This window comes from Ailuropoda melanoleuca, chromosome 18, assembly GCF_002007445.2.
Source record: "Ailuropoda melanoleuca isolate Jingjing chromosome 18, ASM200744v2, whole genome shotgun sequence".
In the NCBI taxonomy this organism is placed as follows: Eukaryota; Metazoa; Chordata; class Mammalia; order Carnivora; family Ursidae; genus Ailuropoda; species Ailuropoda melanoleuca.
In genome coordinates this window covers 5,169,394-5,193,402 of record NC_048235.1, presented here as the reverse complement: position 1 = coordinate 5,193,402, position 24,009 = coordinate 5,169,394, and the positions used below count along the sequence as shown (strand labels likewise).

General features: G+C 41.3%; 1 protein-coding gene across 2 annotated transcripts in view; it reads left to right on the top strand.

The window, feature by feature from the left end:
• Positions 1 to 21,154, top strand: part of LOC100483651 (zinc finger protein 705A) — a 29,027-nt gene extending 7,873 nt beyond the window's left edge. The window contains exons 2-8 of one of the 2 annotated variants that reach the window (XM_034647543.1): positions 3,153 to 3,434; positions 3,717 to 3,787; positions 15,835 to 15,921; positions 17,655 to 17,781; positions 18,493 to 18,588; positions 19,090 to 19,172; positions 19,652 to 21,154. In XM_034647543.1, coding sequence (XP_034503434.1) covers positions 15,910 to 15,921; positions 17,655 to 17,781; positions 18,493 to 18,588; positions 19,090 to 19,172; positions 19,652 to 20,299 — 966 coding nt within the window. In that variant the 5' untranslated portion in view covers positions 3,153 to 3,434; positions 3,717 to 3,787; positions 15,835 to 15,909 and the 3' untranslated portion in view covers positions 20,300 to 21,154. Of the gene's footprint in view, positions 1 to 3,152; positions 3,435 to 3,716; positions 3,788 to 15,834; positions 15,922 to 17,654; positions 17,782 to 18,492; positions 18,589 to 19,089; positions 19,173 to 19,648 lie in introns of both variants that reach the window. The other variant, XM_034647542.1, reaches the window with a different exon arrangement.
• The last annotated feature ends 2,855 nt before the right edge of the window (positions 21,155 to 24,009 follow it).

Below are 24,009 nucleotides of genomic sequence, written 5' to 3'. Positions count from 1 at the left end.
AACTTTACATCGGAATCCGGGGATGTACTGTATGGTGATTAACATAATATAATAAAAAAATGATTAAAAAAACCCTGAAAAGTATGAATAATATATATATAAATTATATAAATATATAAATAGGAATTAATAAAAAATAAAAGGACCTGGAAAATATAAGAAAATGAAAAAATAAAGAATAGACGTAATAAAGGAAGCTCAATTCTATTTCCATTAGAGCTGAAGCTTTGCAGCACTCTGTGATTAATAAACTTGGTGGGACCTAGTTGTTTGTGCTGGTCTTCTGGGGGAGGGGCCTGTGTGCTGATTCTCAGTGAAAATGCCTCTTCAGGATGCAGGTGGGCAGGTCCGTGTGTACCAGGCTCCAGGCTCCGCTATGTGTTCCTGTTTTGCTCCCTGAAGTCTTTCAGAACCGATGGGCGGGATGAAGATGGTTGTGGCCTGCTCTTCAGCCTGGGAGCTAAACTTCAGGCCCCTTCATCTTCAGTGAACCTTCCCAGAAGAGCAGTCAGTTGCCCTTTTTGTGACCCTGGTTTCCATCTGAACCCTGCATTCACCCTGCCCATGTCCAAGCCTTTTTATCTCAGGCACGTGGCTGAGTTTCAGAAGTTCAAATTTCAAGAACTCCCATGCTGTGGACCCACGCTGTTCCTGGGGGGAATGTTAAAAATATGCAAGGTTGGATTTGAAAGGTTTTTCTATTATAGTATTAATTTGAAGGCTACATTTGTTTTGGTTTATACTTCCTTCATATTTAAAGCTTGTACTCTGTGCCTTTGCTTTCCAGTTTGTGTACTGCTAGAAGGTAAGAGGCAAGAAAGCCAGACTATTTTGGTTATGTTAACTTGTAAACTTTTATCTCCCTAGCACCTGGAATAGCCTGGCCCATCACTGGTGTTGGGATTGGAGGGAGCTCACTTAATAACATAATTTTTCCAGATTGCATTTCTGAGAGGGAAGGAAAGACAGGCGACTGGGTATACATATCAGTCATTTTGATTAGCAGATTTGTTGGAGAACATGGTTTTGGTATGGAGAAAACAAATGTACCCCAGAACTGAGCAGCTGTGTCCAAATAGCCTGGAAAGGGCTGGAGATCTTAATGGTTAGCAATGCTCTAAAAATATTAAGATGATACTGAGGATGCAGAAGGGCTTCTTCCTAGTGACTCCTTAAGGGAGTTGGAGGGAGGGGCTAAGCTGTGTGATCACCCATCTTGAGGTCACCAGAAACATGTCACTGTGTCCGCTTGGGTGGGAAGTTGATCAATACAGTGCTGTGTGTATAAATAGCTTGGAACCATTAAATAGGTTTTATTAGTTCTAAATAATTGTACAGCTATGTTATTAAATACACATTTAATTTCCCTTTCATGAGACAGTTTCTATTGACTCCACACTAGAGCCTGTTATGAAATGTTTGCTTTGACTCCCTTCTTGTAGTGTGTGTCCTTTTTTTTTTGGTTCTTGGCATGGTCTCTGTGCCACTAAATTATTGCTGATTCATCTGTGTGTTATACTTACAAATCTTCTCTAAATTCATCTCTTGTGATAGTTGAAGAAGAGTTCACTTGGTTATAAGATGAAGGGTCACAGTTGGTTCCCCTGAAGATTTTGTGGGCATTCTTCATGATCACATTTGTTCACTGAATATCATCTCATATCTCACTTGAGCTTTTATAATGATCCTCAGATCATTCATGTTTGAACTACAGACTCTTTGGGGGCACTTTTATTTTGTATTGCTTTATATATATGTTTTTCCAAACTTCATTTCCACAAACTCACAAATTCTTTTTTGTATGTTTTAATATTTCTTTTTTTTTTTTTTAAAGATTTTATTTATTTATTTGACAGAGAGAAAGATAGCCAGCGAGAGAGGGGGAACACAGCACGGGGAGCAGGAGAGGAAGAAGCAGGCTTCCCAGCACAAGGAGCCCCATGTGGGGCTCGATCCCAGGACTCCGGGATCACGCCCTGAGCCGAAGGCAGACGCTTAATGACTGAGCCACCCAGGCACCCCTGTTTTAATATTTCTTTATTGAATTCATGAAATTATTTTTTGTCCTGTCATTTCCTTTGTAATCTTTACCAGTAACATGCATTTTATAGGTTGTGGGCTTGTCTTTCACAGCTTTCAATGATTTTTACTTAATCCTTTTCTTTTTTGCTCATTTTAAGCCTGTCAGCAACATTAATGAGTCACTTTTCAGCAGTGTCTCTTTTCCTTTCTTGTACCTCCCAGTGTGGTCCCTTTTAAATGGTTTTTATTTTTGGAACTTTTGGAGCTTTGCCAGGTTATTTTTCCTTCCTTTGTAATCTCTTTCATCTTTATAATTCTGCTTTGAAGTCCCATTTTTAAGGTTTTTAATAATTTGCTGTTTATCCGTTACTAACATTAGGGGATAATTTTTAAATGTTTTGCTCCAAGGCAAAGAATTCTTCGAATACTAATATTCAATTACTTTTTCACTCCTACCTCTTCCTTTTTTAATAGTTACTGTGTTAATTTTTTTTTTCGTGCCATTTTCATTGAGTTGAATTCTCCTTAAACCCCATGCATTCATGCTTCTAGTTTGCAGAGAAATACATGTCAGTGTCATGGTATAGCAGGACCTCTTCCTGGCTCAAAATGATGACTGTTTAACACAGGACATTTGGAAAGTCTGTGGGACCTCATTGGCATTTTCCATAATCTAAGAAATATCAACTACTGAGAAGCTGCTTTTTTATTTATGGTTTTCATCCACTCATGACCTTCTTTGATGTGTACCACTTGGAAACATGGACAAAACACAGTGATACCTAGGTGAAGTCTTCCTTCCCACTCATAGGACTTTCCTGTTCTATATGTAGGGATTCCCTGGATAGCCCTATATTTCCTTTGAAGAAAAATCCTAAAGGTAAAACATAATTTTACATTTCAATCTAAATTTGCCTTAAAGGCAAAACCTAACATAATCCCCTGGCCAATGTGTTAATGGTTTCCTTAGATTTTCTTCTCTCTCCTTGGATTTTCCCATATGTTCTGGATAACTCAGTTGGTAAACCATGTTCTATAGAGTATCTTTTGGGCATTGTTGAGTGTCCTGGGTATTGGCTACCTTTCCCCAGTTATCAGAGCCTTGCATTAATATATGGTTTCTCTTTCAGATCTGAAGTAAAACTCTGTCCTCTCCACTGGGTGACTCATAGGAAAATAAGAGGATACAGTGCCCAGAAACCAGCTGTCACCTCTCCAGACATTTAAACAACTCTCCAGTTCCTCAGACCCCTCAGCTCACCCAAGAAGGCAAAAGATTCAATATCTTCATCACAGTACATGCATACAGCGGGCAGAGAGCATAGCTTGGTAATCCCCTTGGCATTGCCTAGCTCTGTGATGCTGAAGACATTCTCATTTCTGTGCATTACAGAAGAGATTCAGATTTCCAGGTATGGACCAATATCCAGGGGAAGGGTGTTCTCACTGTTCTGAAGGGCAAGAACCTCAAAGCTCAGGGAAGAGGCAGGTGTCAGAGGGGTATAGAGCCATAGGGCCCAGTCCAAGTGCCCTAAAAGAGAAAATACTGGTATAAGAGCTGAGGGCACAGTTGGAGCAGGGAATCCACCTGCTTTCTGGCCTTGCAGCCATGGAGGAGGACAGCAAGGGGCCAGAGGTGAAACTGCGGGCTCTCATCAGCTTTGGACGTGAATGTCAGTTTTCTTCCTCTGCAGAGTTTGTAAGCTTTGGAAGATGCTAGCTGAGCATTCTGCACTATGGAGACATGTACCTGACACCTTACAGGGTATGTATGTATGGACTCTATTTGGGAAAATGCTTGAGGGTATCTGCTTTATATGGATGGCAGTTCTTACACAGAACCCATCCTGGCCTCCTCACAGGGTGTATATATGGTGGCTTAGTGGAGCTTTGATACTGTTCAGGAGCCCTGAATGTTATTCATTTCATTCTCTGAATCAAGTTGAAGGCAATTGATTTTAGTCCTTTTGATTATCAGAATGTTTGGCTGGTGCAGGTAAGGCATCTCTTCTGGCAATACCTGGGATCAGGGTTCCTGTCATTGAGTGTGGGGTGCTACTGAGCTGAGGCATAAATGGTTCTGAAATCATTCCAGCTTTAATTAAGGAAGTTGGGTAGAGGTGCCCCCACCTGACTAAACTGTAGTTGCATGTTGCATACTTGAGGAAACTCCTAGTCACCAAACTTCCCCAGTTCCTGACAAATCTGGGACTACACAACTCTAAAGTTTCGGAGTCATGGATCTTCGGGGAAGGCAACTACTCTTCACCACCCTTCCAGCACAACCTTGGCTTGGACACTGTTCCTGCCGTCAGTGACAGGCAGGTGGTGACCTTGTCCAGGCTGAAGGCTCTGTATTTCCTGGAAGTGGTGGACATTTCCTTAAGTGTCAGAGAAGGGGCTCATGATGGCCCTCTCTGAAATTGATGGATTCCAGAACCTAGAACTGGTGAACTGCTTCTCAGCTGATGAATTCCTACAGGCAGTAGTCCAGCATCTTCGGGAGCTTTAGAGACTCAGTATGTGAGTGAATCGTCTCACAACCCAAATATCATCTCAGCTAGAAAGGACGGATTCACTGCAGCCATTGGAGCCAGATACTCCTCCCACCGCTGAAGACTTCCCCTCTACCCCTCACATCTTCTCTGTTTGCCTAAGATGCCCAGACCCCAAACCCTCAAGTTCCTGGAAGTCCATACCCCACGTCAGGAGAGGGGATGCCAAGGCTCTTCTGCAGAAGGTTCTGTTCCACTCTCTGGTCCCCTTTAGTTCCAGCCCAGACTCATCCACTGAAGGGTGAAAGTGAAGCCACAAAATGACTCAGTCCCACTTCTCACCACCCTTACTTACACCCCCTGCATCCTTCTCTTATCCTTTCTCTCCCCAAATGGTTTATCACTCTGGGGTTCCTATTTTTCAGAGGCATTTGAAACCATGAGAAGACATAACTCATCATAAATACTGGTCAGGGAACAGGCTTTTGAGCCAGATAAATGTGAGCCAGTAGTTCAGCCAATGAATTATATGCTGTCTGGGTTTTGTCAGGTCACACGAATGCTATCCAAGTTGGTTTCCGAAGAGGAAAAGTGAAGATGATAATGGCAAACTTGTAGGGTCTTCTGAATAAATGGCAAGACTATAAGTAAATACCTGTCACCTAATACGTGATCAGTATTGATGATGTATTTGGGCAGATAGCTTCTTACCCCGTCCATGAGTTATCCGTAGACTTTGTACAGAGCGGGACTGGAAGGTGTAACCGAGTTGAAGAGAATCCTTAGGTTTACAGTCTTGAAATGGGAATGGAGACCTCTGCTGGAGTGGGAGTTCTGGGATAGGGACCACAATGCTAACTTTTTCACAAATATGAAATACTTTTTAAACAAATATGTTTGCTTTAGAAATCATAAAGCATGTTATTTTTAAGGTAATGTTCTCAATTTTAAGATATACAAGATTCTGTATGAATATTAAATGATGGAGGAAATTAGTATTCTCCCAAGATGATTCTAACGGAGGCAAGAAACCACATTCCGTGGTCCTGTTGGAAAGGGAAGCATACAGGTCAGTGGCCTCTGGCAGTTGTGCAGTAGTTAACTGACTCTCTGAAACAAAGTCTTGATTTATATCCCTTGCTGATTTCCTTGTATACTGTGGCAAAATTCAAGCTAACAAGGGCTTACCATCCAGTTTATAAAACTCCCGAATATTTTCTAAGCAATTCTTGGGAGCCAGTCCATGCCAAGTCAAGCATAATTACCAGAGGGACTGAAGGAATGTATTAAAAAATTTAGTGACTCTCCTTTGTTGCCCCAGGTAGGAGTGTAATGGTGGAACTGAGAAAGAACACTGGGGTGCTCTGGCTTACCTTTTAAGGGTAGCTCTTCCTATCTCTGACTCAGTGAATTCTTCGGTGGACCCAGCTTTTTATAGTTGGGAGGAATAGAGGCCAGGAACATGAGGCCACTGCCTGATGAAAGCAGTTCTGTCACAGCTGTTGCATTTGCTTGGGAAGGGGTGCACTGCAGGGGTCTTCTGTGCTGCTCCAGAGCTCCGTGGTGGTGACGTTCCACGATTCTACAGTCAGGACCCAGAGGAAAACCCTGGCTGTGAACAACTGTCTTGCTGCAGTATTAGCATCATTCCTGTTAGAGTTAGGTGGATCCAGCATTGACTCAGTCGTGATGGAGTTCTGGGATGCTGCCAGGGCGGAAGCCCCAGGGCCGATCTCCAGCCTCTTCAACCCTTACCCGTTTCTGTAAGTTATTTTATCCCTCAGTCACTAGGTGTAGAGGATGCAGGCTTCTTTGGACATAGTCTTTGTTCCACAGCTTGATGACTAGAAATTTCCATAGTGCATAATATAGGTGCTTGGGGATGGGTGGATGGAAGTCCAGATCAGACTTCTATTTTAAGTATAAGTGAACGCTATGGTCAGTTTAAATTCAGAAAAGAGAGGTTACTGGATGGATGGTCTAAGGAAGAATGATCCAGCTATTTTGTCCTTAATTACAAGTTATTTCTCTCAACAATAAGAAGAAAATCTCCTAAACCCAGACAGTGCCATTACCTGATCTCTAACAAACAAAAGATGGGCTCCAGTCCCATGCCAGAACAGAAAGGTAATTTTTATACACTCCAGACATTTGAAAGGAGGAACTATCAGAGGGAAATGTAATACAGGTCCCAAATATGAAAAGAGCTTACTTGGACACTTGACCACCTCCAAGCCTTTCCAGTGCCGGCTTGAAAGCAGTTGCCTGGAAGTAAGGAGTTGAATGGACAGTTGACATTTCTTGGATAGTTGGCTTCTCTTTGCCTCCATTTAGTGCACCTATGAAGTAAGAATAATATGAGGACCTCACTCATTTAAGTCCAAAGCTGCTGATTCTATGGGACTCCCCAAGGATGACATTCAGCACCAATTTTTACTGGCACGTGTATGACACGTGCCGTATGGCACCCCTGCCACAGTTCCTCATCATAACATGTCATAACACGTTAGTAATTTGTAAGGTTGATTCAGCACATTTAAAGTTCACAGACTTTTGCCTAGTGTCCATGAAAGCTCCAGTTAAGATTTATTTATTGATAAGCTTCCCAAGGCATCAAATAAAAGGTCAGTTGCCTTAGAAATTTTATTTAGTAAAATATGTAAGGCTGATGAGAAATAGAATAAGTAATTGATACAGTAATCCAACAGATTGATTCAAGTGACTTGAGTTACCTGGAATATGTGAGGGCAGTTGCTCTCGATTTTCTTAATACAATAGCTCTTTTTGAACTCTTAAGGTATTACTGTAGCAGTAATATTGGCACAGTGACTTTTATTTACTGAAAATAAGATAACAGCAAGAACAAAAATCACGTCTACCTAGTCTAACCAAGGAAATTTGCTTTTCATAGAAATAACAGCCACAAAAGAACAGTAAAATATACTGAATTGTGTTTTTAAAACAATTTTACTAAAACCAGATTTAAAAGTTATATTTTTATTGATCTCTCTAGAGAATGTTCAAGCATTTATATTTACTTGTCTATAGAAAATGCTTTCTGGATGAAAAGTCATCAGTGTAATAATAAATCCTTACTAAATATTTCCCAATCTAAAAACAAAGCCCAGGAATTTCCATGGTAAAATATTCAGGAGAATTTGCTCGTGTTTAGCCAGCACTCCCTCTGCAGCTGTCCCAAGTAGAACTGCTTCATCGTATGTACAAGGCAGCTCCACAGAACGTGGGGATAGGCGGCTCCAGTTACACCACAGTATGAAGGGGACTGTCTGCGAACAGCAGAGAATTCATCAGCCTGTGCCGTAGTGAGATACCTCCACCCATCTCCCAACCAGGTATCTCGTGTAGAGGGTGATACTTAAATCAGTTTGCAAACCAAACCCAATTCCACTGAATTGGAGGAGGAAAAAAAAAAAACCCTCACAAATTCTCAAAAGAGGACTCGTCACCAGCTCAGAGGCAGGCTAGTCCACGGGGAGTCAAGACCCTAGGACCCTGAGCCTGCATTCTGGAGGCCTTCATTGTTAAACTGTTGGGGTTGTGGTACAGAAAGTAGTTCCATCCCTTTGTGTTTCAGTTAGAAAGGTGAAGTTTGCTTCTGGTAGAAGGGTGAGCGAGAACAGTGCCATAGCACACTCAGGTTTGGCCCTGCATTGATATATCTAAAACAGAGGGCTTTGTTGAGATGGTACATTACTCTTTAACTGCTTTTCTGCATTCATTGAATCTCTCCATATCCCACAGTTTAAGGGAACTCTAGTACAGTGATGAGCCAAGACAGGTGTTGTCCTTGCTCTCCTAAGTTCACGCAGCTCAGAGGAGGAGAGAGTCAAGCTAGCCGTTGCAGGGAGGTGTCCTAAGTGCGCGACTGGGAAAAGGGGAGGTTTGGCACCAACATTAGACTAAACGTTCCGGGAAGGGGATCATATCCTTCAAAGGGGATATGATATGTAAACAGATTCTTGAAAAGTAAGGAAGTTCAAGAATGCCAAGTTGGGGATGGGAGGGAGGTTCTAGTAAAACGGCTGTGCATGGGCGAGACAGTAACGCCAGCTCGCACGTGGCCCATGAACGAGGCAAGTAAGGCAGATGATTTCAGTGCAGCCAGCGATGAGTGACTGAGGTGGTGAATCTGGCCATGTCTGATGGGGATCTGAGCCCATATTAGGAATTTGTCTTTAGCTTATTAGCCACTCTCTCACATTTTTCAGGGTTCCACTCCACATCACAATCCCTGGTGTACTTGTCAAAAATGCAGACTCCTGGTGTCCATCTCAGACCGAAAGGAAGGGCCACTAGGTCATCTTTCTCATTTCCACATTCTCCAGGGCGTTCTCACCCTGTGAGGGTTGTGACTGGTGTGAGTCAAGGGCCCTGTAAGTTTGGTCCTGATGTTAGGCTATTGTCATCTTCCTCACTGTTGCGCTACGGCTGTTTGATTTTTTTAATTGTGCCCAAAAGATTGTATCGTGGAACTGTCAGCACTTTTAGTGTAGAATATAAGGTAACCTCTGTTTTTTGTTTTTTATACTGTTTCCTCTGTGTTAACAGTTCACTGTTATTTACTGGGTTATGTTTCTACAGAATATCCATCTATCCAAAAGACGATGACTATGAAAGACAGATATAACATGTAAGAAAACAGATATAAAAAGTGGGCTCAGGGAGCTGTGGAGAGCGGTTCACAGATGTGTCCCAAACCCTCTGAGCCCTTGTACTTCTGCCTACTTAGCTGCAGCTTGCCTTTACTGCCCCAGGTAGAAGTAATTACAGCAGTGACTCAAGTGTGAAAACTACACTCATTAACCCATTTTTGCCTCTCAACAGTCCTATGAAGGAGTCAGGGCCATCTCTCAATTTGCACATCACCCAGCATATAGGGGAGCCTGGCTGGGGCCCAGCACGCTGAGACTAGAGCCTTGGCTCTTGACCTCTGAACCATATGGCCTCAGGAGAACCTGGTTCGACATTGTTTTAGCCTTAGTGCACCAGCATTTGATGATGGTGGCAGTGATAATGACGACAAGGATGCCAATGACAACTTCTTCTAAATCAAATGCTTGTATTTAAAATGTATACTGAATTATTTCTCTTCAAAAACAACTCTGTCTCTAGATCTCAATGTATTTTAAGATCTGTCCTAATTTTTGAAACTTTTCTTTTCAAAAACAAAGCACATCCTATTTATAGGAAAACCAGTAATGAAGCTATATAATTTATTCTAGGAAGCCCTAATATTTTGAAGCTTGTAGCGTTTTACAGTCCTTAGTTATCAGTCAGATAAATCTGATGAAGAGACCTATGCTAAATTGTTTTTCTGTTTCTTGGGAGTAAAATGTACAAACTCTAGATACCTGAGTATATATTTTAAGCACAAATGTTTCTATTTATTTGGAGTCACCATGATGCTCACAGTCTGAGAGTTGTCAGATTATAAGTCCTCTTAAAAATAAAGAGCAGGACGGGTGCCTGGATGGCTTACTTAATTAAGCGACTGACTCTTGGTTTCAGCTCAGGTCATGAGATCAAGCCACACCTTGGGCTCTGTGCGTAGTGTGGGGTCTGCTTGGGACTCTCTTGCCCTCTGCCCCTCCCCCCTGCTTGCACGTGTACACGCACGCTCTCTCTCTCTCTCTCAAATAAATAAAATCGAAATAAAGAAATAAAGAACAGGATAGAGCTCTTGGCTTTAGCTTTTCTTCAGTGTGTCCCGTAACAACCAAAGTCCACCAAATGGTGAGGCCTGTGGGCAAAGAGATGAAGGTTGCTTTTGAGACCTTTAGAAGGATGATTAAAGGATATAATCGATTGGTGAAATAGACAACTAGATCAGTGAAACAATAGGGAGCCCAGACGTTTACTCACACAAATATAGTCAACTGATACTTGACAAAGGGGCAAAAATAATACAATAAAAGTATTTTTAACAATGAGGGGACAAGTTACAACTGGAAATCCATATATGAAACAAAATTGAATCTACACACAGACCTTATACTCCTAAAAAATTAACTCAAAACACATAACAGATCTAAACTATCAAACTCCTAGAAGAAAACACAGGAAGAAATTTAAGTGACCTTGAATTTGTCAATGACTTTTTAACTCTAACATCAAAGGCAAGATCCGTGAAAGAAGTAACTGATAAGTGAACTGGATTAAAATTAAATAACTCTGCTTTGTGAAAAACACTGTCAAGAAAATGAGAAGACAAGCCACAGCCTGGGAGAAAATATTTGCAAAACACACATCTGATAAAGGACTTATTCATAATATATAAAATACTTTAAAAATCAACAATAAGAAAATGACCAACTCCATTTAAAAATGGGCAAAAGATCTGAACAGCCACCTTACCAAAGATACAGACAGAAAATCAACATATGAAATATGTTCAACGTCCTGTATCATCAGGGAGATGCACGATTTAAAAAAAAAAAAAAGAGATACCCCTATGTGCTATTAGAATGGGGAGAATCCAGAAGACTGAGGCCGCCGAATGCTGGGACGGACGTAGAGCAGCAGGAGCGCCAGCTCACTGCCAGTAGGAATGCAAACTGCTGCGGCCACTTTGGAAGATAATTGGGAAGGTTTTTATAAAATTAAATCTATTCTTACCATGTGATCCAGCAGTCATGCTTCTTGCTGTTTATCCAAATGAGTTGGATATGTCCACACAAAAACCTGCACGTGAATGTTTTATAGCAGCTTTATTTATAGTTGCCAAAACTCGGAAGCAACCAAAATGTCCTTCACTGGGTGATGAATAAATAAACCATGGTATATCCAAACGTTAGAGTATTATTTATTCACTGGTAAAAAGAAATGAGCTATCAAGCCAGTGAAAACACGCGGAGGAGGCTTAAATGCCTGTTACTAAGTAAAAGAAGCCCATATGAAAAGTACGTACAGTGTGATCCCAACTATGACATTCTGGAAAAGGTGAACTATGAAGACAGTAAAACAATCAGTGGTGGCCAGGAGTTGAGGTGTTGGGCAGGGAATAGGCAGAGCACAGAGGATTTTTAGGGCAGTGAAAATACTCTGATGATATTGTAACGGTGGATACATGTCATTATACATTTTTCAAAACCAGCAGAAGGCATAGCCCCAAGAGTGAACAGTAATGTAAACTAAGGACTTCGTGTGATAATGATGTATCAACCTAAGTTCGTCAGTTGTAACAAATGTAACACTCTGGTGTGGGATGCTGATAATGGGGAGGCCGTTCTTTTGTGGGGACAGGAGGTATATAGGAACTGTATGTTCTACTAGTTTGCGAAGAACCTGAAACGACCCTAAAAAGTATCATTAGAGAAAAAGAAGACATTATCTGTTTTCCTTAATTGCATCTATATGATTTACCTCATTATAAAAGATTTTTTTAGAAAAGCTTGCCTCAATTACATTTATATTGACTGGCATCCAGATTGACCAGGGTGTGTCTTTTGATTTATGTTACTGATGAGGTTATCAGCTGGTTATAAAGATAGATTACCATCAAAAGGATGATATCTAGAATCAGAAAGAAACTCTGAGGTCCTTGTGTGGTAGCTACACATCAAAGAGTTGGCTTCATTAGCTTTTCCATCTGTTTGGGTTTGGGTAAGTACTGGATAGAATTTTTACCAGGAAAGACAGACTCCTATATTTCAGGGAGGAATTTATAATCAGAAAGTAATGGTTTATCTGACTGCAGGCACTTGGGGGCAGGTTTCCTTACCATGGACATACAATTTCTCTTTATTATCATTTAGATGTAGTAGGGAAACTTGCTTAACTCCACCATTCATCAGATTTTTCTGCATTTAGACCTTTGAGAGGACAGCATAAATAAATCTATAACAAATTCCATGAGTGACCTGAAAGAATAGTAGTTCTATTTAAGTCAAGGCAGAGGGCAAGGGAAACACTTACTTTGGTTGGAGTTTAATGAGAGTATCTGTGTGTAATGGAGATTTAAACTGAAATTGGAGTAGAAAGAATATGGAGTAGGAAGTTTGTGGATGGGGGTGGAAACAAAGAATGATAATAGTGCCCAGGTTAGAAATAATAGCGGTGTGTTTGTTGGTTTGGTAAAGGCATTTAAAATGCCAATACTCAGATGGACCAAGCCATTAACTAAGATTCAGACAAAGGAGTAATTTCTGTATTTGGAGGGATGCAGTTATTGTCCCGAAAAATACTGCATTTTAGGTGCAAGTTTGCAAGCAGAGATGACCGATCACAAATGAGAATCCAGACAAGAAATTGGTCACTTTCAATTTAGAGACAGCAATAGAAACTGGAACAATTGAAGAAACGTGAGCCTGCCAGGACATGGTATAAAAGGAGAACAGGCGCTCACATTAAGTCTTGAGACATTCAGTAGGATTGAGGCATTCTTTACAGAGGACATGGGAGAAGGACTGATTATAGAGGGGAAGAAGTTCTGAAAGGAGATCAAGGTTTAACTCTTTGTTTCCATATAAGGATTTACTGGAGAGACAATCAGTGATGTTAACAATATGTGTATTTATAAAATAATCAGTGGTGGCCTTTTTAAGTCAAAGGGAGAGGAGGATGTGAGCGAAGGACAACTGCACTTCCAGTTTGATTTTGAAGGGAGGATAGAAGGGCAGGAACTGGAGAGAAAACAGGTTCAGTGGAAATTTTTTGCTTCAAGTTACAAGAGATATAATGAACTTAAATGATGGGGAGATTGACTGTGGAGAGAGATTGTGACGTGGAGGTTTTTGGGAAAGGAGGTTTAATTTATAAACAGTAATGCAGTTCTCGGCAAAACAGGAGAGAAAGGAATTCAGTTGGAGACACTGGACTTAGAGGTAGCATGACTTCTGTGGGTGAAAAGGAGTAACCAATGGATATGAAAGTAGGAATATTTGTAGATATTATGCTGAAAAACTGAGTTAGTGTGTCACCTTAGGTAATTCATCTCTGTTATAGACTGAATTTTGTGTTTCTAGTAGTCACATGTGTTTCCAGTAGTCACATGTTGAGGTCCCAACCCTCAGAGTGTATTTGGAGATTGGGCCTTTAAACTAGCAATTAAGGTAAGATGAGGGCATTAGGGTGGGCCCTAATTCAGTTTGACTGGTGTCTTTGCAAGAAGAGGGAATTATGGCACAGACGTGGGTGACATGTGCAGAGGGATGGCCATGTGGAGACAGGGAGAAGATGGTGGTCTACACAGCAGGGAGGCCTTAGAGGAAACCAACTCTGGCAACATCTTTCATATCCAGCAGCCAAAATTGTGGGAAAATACATTTCTGTTGTTGAAGCCCCTCGGTGAGTGGTACTGTGTTAAAATAACCTTGGCAAACTAACGCAGCATGTGTAGTAGGGAATAATCTCACCTCTGAAAGGTGAGAATGAGTAGCATCAAAGGCATGGGGAAGATTTTGAAATATGGGAGCGTGGAAGAATGATCTAGAGTTGCCAGACACATTTGAAAACCTCTAGGAGTAGTAGTTCTGTTTTTAGACAGGGATCAGCTGCTTAGCCATGTGTGTCAGATGCAGTCTCAGGAAAGGCAGGTACATGGAGTCACCTGCTGTTGAGATCCTGATGGGGAAATGTGGTTAATAGTCCAGGCAACACAGAAAGTGCCGGTCCTGCTAAGTGCCTGTTGAAATGAGTCAGTGTGGATTAAACTGGGCAGGAAAAATGGAAAGGGGGAAAGCCTGATGTTTGAGAAGTGGTCAGTACATGGAGTTTCCCATGAACAGAGAACTGAGTATGGGGTGTAATTTCTGTAAAAAGTAGGAGAAGAAGTTGTAATAATGGTAGGGCTTCTGATTAAGTCAGAAGTGATGCAATATTCCAGGTAAAATCTAGGTGTGGTGTGTAATCCCTAAGGAATTTGAGCATAGGCAGAGCAGAATTAAAATACAGATAGGTCATATCCTGGCTCTGTAACTTTGTTACATTATTGAAGGTTTTTGAACCTCTTCTGTTCATTTCATTTTATTGTGAGGATTAAATAAACGAATACATGTAAATATTGAAGTGGAGTCACATTTGATACAAATTTCTTTTTTTTCTTTTTCTGGACCTCAGGTACAAATGGGTGAGTTAATCCTACTTTTGTTTATGACACATTATCATCATTTTCCCGTGAAATACATCTAATTATTGGTATTTTAGGGGAGAATGTACGGTTTATACATGCTTTCTCACTGTGTGTCTCACACACATTTGTGTGTATATATGTAAGTGTGCGTGTACATATACATGTGTGTATGTGTGTGTAATAATGAAATTCAGGCCTAGTGCAGCTAATGAAGGTTCACATAGAACAGGGACTTCAGTTACCATAACTTTGCTAAAATAATCAGGTAGAGCAGCTAGATTTCCTCCTGAACCACAGCCACTCTGTGTTATCAGGACGTCCTTGAAATAGAGGGTTGGAACAGTAAATAACAGGAGCGTTATGACTCATCTATTCCTCCTTTCTGATGTAGGGTATTTTTAAGGACTAGACTCGCAGAATGAGTGCCACTGATCCCCCAAACGGAATAAGTCCTTGAGTTGATTAACCCTATCATAAAATATACTTTTTAGTTTTTTTTGGCATCCAAGTCCACAGGCAACAGATCTAAAAGTTAGAGTTGAGGGAGAGCAGGAAGGGAGTGTGGCTCCAGAAGGCTGCCGTGGATGCTGGGGAACCACTGCGTGGGTGGGAGAATAATGAAATCTGAGAAATTCCAGTGTTTACCTACAGACGGAAACAAAAATCGATGTGTGGCATGAGGCCGGGATCTCTGTGCTTCGGAACCAGGGAGGGAATTAAATAACTCTGGATGCTGTGGGCTGATTAATACATACAATTCAATACTTTCAATGTTCTTACTCATAAAATAGTTCTATTTGTATGTTTTTTTTTTGTTTGTTTGTTTTTTTAAAGATTTTTTATTTATTTATGAGATAGAGACAGCCAGCGAGAGAGGGAACACAAGCAGGGGGAGTGGGAGAGGAAGAAGCAGGCTCACAGCAGAGGAGCCTGATGTGGGGCTCGATCCCATAACGCCGGGATCACGCCCTGAGCCGAAGGCAGACGCTCAACCGCTGTGCCACCCAGGCGCCCCTATTTGTATGTTTTTTATCAGCAACTGTAGTCCTAGTCGTCGGACTTTTGATCGTGGGGGAGGAAGCGAGTCCTCTGCACTTCTTGTAGACTGCACTGCATGTTTGTTGGTTAGGCTGGGGTCACACCCAGGTAAGGGTCGGGGCTTCGTGACAGGGGAGACTGGAAATTGTGCACAGGACTGGAATCTCATGCTTCTTTCTCCATTCTCAGCTTTGCCTGCTTAGTGCTTGGACTGTCTGAGAGTGAAAACCCAGGGAAAGACACCTGGCAACCGAGTTATTGACAATGCAGCCGCTGGTGAGTAGGGAAGCCTCTTCCTGCTGAAATAACACCCTAGTGCCATCAGATGGGCGAGCTTTTCCTATTGACCTGAATGTTCAAGGACAGTCAGGAAGTCTTTAGGGATTTGAGCTCCAGTGACATTTCCCCAGGACTCTGGGATGGTTATAGTGAGGCAAGAACTCCTCAAAATCTAGTAACCTTCTTAATACCACACTAGTTTATCCCAGCTCCATTAAGCTTGTGTATTACAGAAAAGAAGGAAGTTTGCTTTCTCTAACTCAGTCCATATCCTTATTAGGAAATAATTCACCTGTTAATCATGGTGTCGGCTCTGATGATCCTTTCATAAAGGGCTGAAGTGAAGAGATGAACAAGGAGGAGAACACTGCGGTCTGATAGGGAGGTGCTTTCCAGCAGTCCAGGGTTTCAGGTGCTGGGCGAGGGCTGTGGAGTTTGAAGGGAGCACAAGAGAAGTTGAAGCCACAAAAGGCAGGAGGAGTCATTCATGTTTTTCCAGTTTTAAAGTTTTGAGAGAATATATTTGTACTTTTGGAAACTTCTTAAAAAGAACTAAATTTTCATTATCACTCTTGCCCCCAGTCGCATATTTTACCTTTTTGTAATTAACCTTTTTTTCCCCATATTTCATCATTGCAATTAGTGTGTAGGGAGTATTAACTCCATAATTGTGGTTATATCTTCAGAAGGGCGTACAGTAGAGTAAAATTTAGGATCGTGCAGAAACTTTTTAAGAATTACATAAAGCAAAACCAGTCAAGAGGCTTCTGTTCTCCTTTAGCAGGAGGGACAAGACAGAAGACAGGTGATAACTGGTGTGTAAGGTCCAGAGAAAATTAGGAGTCCTCATAACACAGGAGCGGTCAGGCTAGGACTGCCCTTCAGCACAGCTGTCTCAGAGGTTCCTGGCTTGTGCTGCTGGACCTTCTGTTCTGACCTTATACCTTATTATGAACACCTGAGGCTGCGGAGTTGAGCAAGACTCCACTGTGTGTACCAGATTCCGTATGAAACGTGTTCACTTCTGAAGAATGCTAGAGATGGTTTCAAGGTTCTTGGATATTTTAATGAGTAATAGACTAATGGCTTGTATATAATACATGTGTACTTAGGAAGAACTTCATACATTAGTTCATTGGATCTTTCAGTACTCCTAACAGGTTCATCTGTGGGAACAGTGTCATGGTTTAAAAATGGCAAGTCATGGTTACTGTTTGACTTACAACAAATCTGTGAAGTGACTTGAAGTTAGAAAGTGAGTTTTAGTTATGAATTTTCAAGTGCCAATTTTGTAATCCTGTGTCTGAAGTCATAATTACCAGTTTTTGTTTTAGACTTAATTTATTTTTGTAAGTAGGCCCCATGACCAACATGGGGCCTGAACTCATGACCCAGAGATCAAGAGTTGCAAGCTCCCCTGACTGATCAGCCAGGCGCCCCCATAGTTATCAGTTTAACAACAACAACAAAAAACTAGGTTATGTTATATCACACTTCATGTAATAATCCCTTATAATAAAGTTTTATTAATTCAGACTGTATCTCTGTAATGCATCTGAAAGGCAGATGCCAGTTCAGCACCAAGAATGAACTGACAGGAACCCCAGACTCAGTCTGATCTTTCTACACACCCAGCTCCTCCACCCTCTTCCTCAGTGCTGTCATCTCAACCCTCCTACTCTGGACGTCGGTAGGGAATGCTCTAAAACAGAATATCTGTGATGTTTTAGGAATCAGTGACATTTGAAGATGTAGCTGTAGACTTCACCAAGGAAGAGTGGGCCCTGCTGGACACGTCCCAGCGAAAGCTGTTCAGAGATGTGATGCTGGAAAATATACGTCATCTGGTCTCCCTGGGTGAGTCTTCCAGTGTGTATACGTATATAAATGGGTGAATAGGAAGGTGGTCAGTCGAGAAGTATCTGGAACAGCTTCTGCATACCTGCATACCCACTCTACTCTCTACCCTGAAACTTTCATAGACCTTACTTGAAAGATCAAGTTGTTTCTTTATATTGTACTATATCTAGTTTGTCACTCCACTAGAATATAACTTTGACAACAATTTAATGTCTTTGTTGCTACTCAGTCTCTAACGCCCAGAGCAGAACTGGGAACTCAGTATTTCTGAATGTATAAACAAACGGATTAAACATTTTCTAAGTGATTACTCTGCTCTAGTCATTATGTCAAGGGTTTCAACTAGACTAGTGACAAAAACAGAACTTTGATTATTCTTGGTTAGCTTATTTGGTATCTGTTTGAAAGCAATATTCAGCCCACTGTGGAGACATTTAATTTCTCCATTTCTGAAAAGACTGAGGATTCTGCGTTCTGTCTCTGAATCTGGGTGTGGACATCAGCATCCAGAGGTCTTCACTATTTTGGACACACATTTGGATTTCAGTGTTTTTTCCATTCAAGTGGTTGTTGCTTGGACTGAGCTTCAGTGTTCTTATTCTTCCTCAGTAGCCTGTCCTGGACTTGATGATAGCTTTTGGAAGGGGGGACTTTTATTAGTGCAGAATTCAAAATCCATGTACCTTTTTTTCCCCCCCCAATGAACAGGATATCAGCATTGCAAATCAGATGTGATTTTCCAGTTGGAGCAAGGAGAAGAGCTGTGGAGAGAAGGACCTGGATTTCTCCGAGGCCCGAGCCCAGGTGGGCAGCAGGGCCCTGGGCTTCAGTGGAAGGTGGTGCCTGCTCAGTAGTTGGTTCTCACAAATACCAGCTGAAGATTTTGTCAAGCGACTGGCAGTCTCAGAAATGGAGAGGAAGGACATAGGGGCAAAATTCTTCAGTTGCTGTCATTATTCCTTGCATGTGTCCATCACAATTCATGTTTCTTCTTGCCAGTGTCTTTTGTGGCTTCAGGGAAAGCATATTCATGTACTCAATGAAATTAAACTTTCATGCAGTAACTCCTGCCCTCACATTCCCCTTTGAAGGTTTCCCTTCTCTTTCCCTATCCAATTTACCTTCATTTTTTCGTAACTCAATCCTGAAAATCTTTGTGAATTAGTATTCCTAGAGTATTCCTTCATTGGACATATTTGCCCCATCAATGTCCAATTTTTGAAACATACTCACATGGGTCTTGGTGCTTTCCAACATTTACATTCCTCTAATGCCATTCTAAATATTTGTTTTCAATTATTTTAGGCCAGGAAAGTGCCCTTAAAGAACAAGAAATGATAGCCACACAACATATCGGCAGGAAAGACACATCTACAATCATGCCAGTGGTAAGTTTCATGGGTAGTAACCCTGGTCGTCCAAATGAAAGACCCAGAAATAGGATGTTAGTAATTGAACACCATAGCCTAATTCATATTAAGTTAGGCTTAAGCTTTTTTTGAGCAAAATGTTTTGGATAGTTTGAATTTAGTGAAGAAATTAATCTGAGCCCCCAAAACATAACCCGAGATCTTAAAAAAAAAAAAAAAAAAAAAAAGACAACTGCATAAACATTGATTTTATGGCTAGTCTTTGAAACATATTGAAATCTTCAAAATTAATCTATAAGCTCTGTAGTTGGGATGCTACAAAGGAGCAAATCTTTATGTATGCAGGGGAGTAACCACCACATCATGTGTGTGAAGTAGTACTGGCAAGATTTTAATTGGAGACTGTCACTGAATGATTAGGATTCCTCTGTAGAGAAATCAATGTATGGATATGTAGGCCAAGCTTTAACAACCTTTCATCTCTTTCCCAAAAGCAGAAATCTCATACTCCAGAGGATCCCTTTGAATATAATGATTTGGAAGAAGATTTCACTCATAGCTTCATGTTGACTCAGCATTTGTTAACCCACACAGAAAAGACACCTTATATCAGTAAACAGTGTCCAAAATCCCTTAGTGACCAGTCATACCTTAATCAATATAAGCAAATTCACACTAGAGGTAAATCATGTGAGTGCCATCTGTGTGGAAAAGCCTTCAGTAATTGCTCGAGCCTTAGGAGACACGAGATGACTCACACTGGAGAGAAACCATATGAATGCCATATCTGTGGGAATGCCTTTATTCAAAGTTCTGACCTTAGAAAACACAATCTAACTCACACTGGAGAGAAACCATATGAATGTCATCTATGTGGGAAAGCCTTCAGTCAGTCCTCCAACCTCAGACAGCACGAGAGAACGCACACTGGAGAGCAACCGTATGAATGCCATCTGTGCGGGAAAGCCTTCAGTAAATGTTCTGCCCTTCGACGACATGAGAGAACGCACACTGGAGAAAAACCATATGAATGTCATCTGTGTGGGAAATCCTTCAGTCAGTGTTCTGCTCTTAGACGACACGAGGGAACCCACAATGGAGAGAAAATTATGAATGCCTTCAGTAAATATTCGGACCTTAGATAACATGATATTATAAATGTAACGAACGTGGGAGAGACTTCAACCATAGCTTTAACATTTAAACACACCAGAGGACTTGCACATCGAAGAAACTGTCTGTAATCAATGTAGAAATCCTTCAATCATTCTTACTTATTTGACATACACAAACTTACAATGGAAGAAATCCCTACATGGGACATCTATGCAGCAAAACCACAAAGGACATGAGAGAACTCACTCTGTAAATACAGGAATGGAGAGCTCTTCAGCAGCTGCTCTCAACTTCAAACACACTGTGGGGCCCGCACAGGGGAGAACAACTAAGTGTGTAATCACTGTGAACAGTACACAGCCAGGCACCAGGCGTGGTGTGTACAAGAAAACTCAGTGAAGTCTGAATAAACACTAACACAAGATGGAAGAGGAGGAGTGCTCCTGTGGAGTAACAAATAATTCATACTACAGTGAGAAATCATGAGAAACCCTCTGTTCATAGGGAAGCACTTGGGGCACATGTGAGGATTCTGACTGTCCACATCACTCTGTCAGTGATCACTTATTTCTCAGCCAACATTAAGTTCTTACATGCAGAGATGGCATTCAGGAAATCACAACGGAGAGAACTTCAGGCAGATTTCATATCAGAAAACTAAGTCTAGGGAAAAAACCTCTAAAATTAGAGCCTTTAATGTACAATGTAGCCAAAAATTCAGGATTTTGAGAAAAATAACTATTCATGGGGAGAATGTGGCATATAAATGCAAAAAAGTAAAGTGATCCAAGCATACTGAATACAGAATTTTTTAAGAAATAAAACTTTTTCAATATATTACCTGTAAATATTTAAACAATAAACCCTGTTGCTGAAAAATCTCACGTTGTTGAGCTTCTAGTTTTCTCTGTGCAGTTGTAAACACATGGGTTGGAGACTTAACAAGACTCTCTGAGTCTCCTCTTTCTCCAGCAGCTCCTTCCACACAGATCAGCTCCACTCGTTCCAACTTCCCACCATCACTTGGCTCCTTCTGCACCTGGTGGTGGCATAACAGGGACCTTCACCCCAGTTGACAGGTTACTTACTATGCTATGAGCCTGGCTCAGTAGGACCATGAGCACAGTATTCCAGATACTAGTGTAAATGATGAGGTTGTCTCCAGCCCTCTTGTGCCCCTGGGAAACTCAGTCTTTCCAGACCAGGAACATTGCGTGGAGTTTTTCATGAAGCTTCTGTGGGGGCAGGAGTTCATCTGACAACATCTTACATCTTAAGTGAGTCCCGAATTATGTGCCTTCCTGTTAGAGCCACTGCTGTGCACCCCCATAGCAGTCCTGCCAAGAAAACTCTAGAACGATAAAATCCCCTATCAGACACCACATAAGCCCTTATAATTAACTTAATGTATTCTCCAAAGAAAAATTCTCACAAAGGCAGTCTCCGTGGCTTTGGTCCCAGGGCTTGGAAATGGATTGCCCTTCAGCAAACCCTAATACGGGACCTAAACCTCAAGGGGAGATGTTCTTCAGAAACAACCCAGCTGATTTGTTCTCTTCCCAAGCTGACACAATCCCAGAATCTTAGCCTGAGACCAATTAAATGAGCACACCTCCAGGTGGAACTGATAACATCATTTTTAAAAAATAACCACAAGTGATTCTACCAGGGAGGGTCAAGTTACATGTGAGGTTAATGAGCCATCAATAGCCAGCATCTTGGATGGAGAGGCTGGGTCTGTGATCAGGCTGGGACACAGGGAGGTATGAACAAGGATTGAAGGGAACAATGATGAGAAGTTCAGACCCTGGAGACAAAATCATGGGTTCTAATTTCCACTGTCACAGCCAATGAGATCTCGTTACTGAAACTTTCTATGACTCATCTTCCTCAGTTCTAAAGTGGAAGTACACTTAGTGCCTTCACCTTAAGGCACTTAAGAGTTGCTGTGAAGACTAAAACAAAACAAAACAAAAATTTTATGAAGACTGAGTTGGTTCTGCATATGTCAAGTTGTAATTACACGTAATAGGTACTTCATGTTTGCAAATAATATTTTACAAATTAACTTGAAATGCGAATATACCACTCTGCTATATTTTTATATTGAAATATTTCATAATCATTCTTAAAAATATAATCAGGATGTATTATTATATTTGATCTGCTTAAAACAATATGAAACTTATAGTTGGTTTTAGGTGTACTCCTGGGCCTCAACTAAATTTAAGACCTAACTGGTGGCTCAGCCGGGAATCGCACACCCTCTGCCCCACTGTGTCTCCAGGAAGGGAGAGGCTGGTCCTGGGGCCTGCTGGGGGTGGGCCTGTGCTAGTGTTGGGACCCCTAAGATTGATGCACACACCCCCTTCTCAGAGGAGGCCATTCCCAGTGGGCTTTATCTCCACTGACCTAGGGCTGTGTGTTGGGCAGTTGTACTGAGATCAACAGACTTCATGGCAGATAAAGGAAAATTACAGGACTACAAGGTGACAGAACCACACAAGAGCTCTGTTTGGGTGACACACTGACAACCTGCTGTGAAGGGCAGTCCCACACAAGCTGACTCCTTCCAGAGGCAAGAGTGTGGGGCCACCATCCAGAAGGGGAGGATGGAAAGGGAGCTCCCAGGGGAGAGGGGTCTTCAGCGTCCAGATGGAAGTGTCAGTCACAGATGGGGAGTCTCTGGGCTGGACTACGGGGGGAGGAGGGGTGGCTAGCAGCAGCTTAGAGACTTGTGCAGTCCACAGTTAACCTTTATGGCTTGTACAGTCCACAGTTAACCTCTATGGCTAGCGGAGAGGGCACAATGTCTCTGCACAGCACGCAGGCTCTGAATGGTTAAAAATGTGCTAATTCCAGCTGTTTAAAACAATTCAGTGTATAAATGTGAGTTTGGCACTGGTGGGCTTTTAAGCTCTTGGGCCTGGTCTGCTGCGAAGAAGTAAAAATACAGGGACCATCTTTGGCTCATTTATAAACTACTTGATAATTTCAACAGATTTTTCTTCATAATATTCACCAGTATTTTCTTTTGCCTGCTCAAATCCAATATCACCACCTCTTATTTTTCATTTCAGTTGTACTTTTCAGCTCCAGAATTTCTGAATACTGCCCCTCCTTAGAGAAGCTATTTTTAGAGGGTAGACATATAAACTCGACCATACCAGAACCAAATATATATATAGCATATGTAATACACAATTATATATCAGTCTGTATTATTTATTCATCTGTGTCAAAATGCTTCCAAATAAAAATAGAATATGACTAGTACATTGTCAATTATGAGTAATTAATAGTAGGAATAATCAAACATGCATGTGTTAGAAAATTATAATGGTGTTTTTAATAAACTTTTAACTTAGGAACAGATTTTATTCAGATTAACTTTAAAGAAAATTTGGGAAAATATACAGCTATTTCCCATACACCTGAGACCCAGTTTCCCCTCTTATTATCCTTTTGCACCACTATGCCATATTTGACGTGATTTATGAATACATCATTAACTAATTCCATACTTTATTCAGATTTCCATGGGTTTATCTTCACTGTTCAACCTCCATCCAGTATACCGCATCCCATTTATTCATCATGTCCCTGTAGGCTCCTCCTGGCGATGACATTTTCTCAGACTTTTGTTTTGGATGCTTATGACAGTCTTCAGAATTACCATAAAGGTTTATCTGATTTTCCCCCCATGATTAGAAGGACTGTGGTCTTTTGGTTTTGAGAG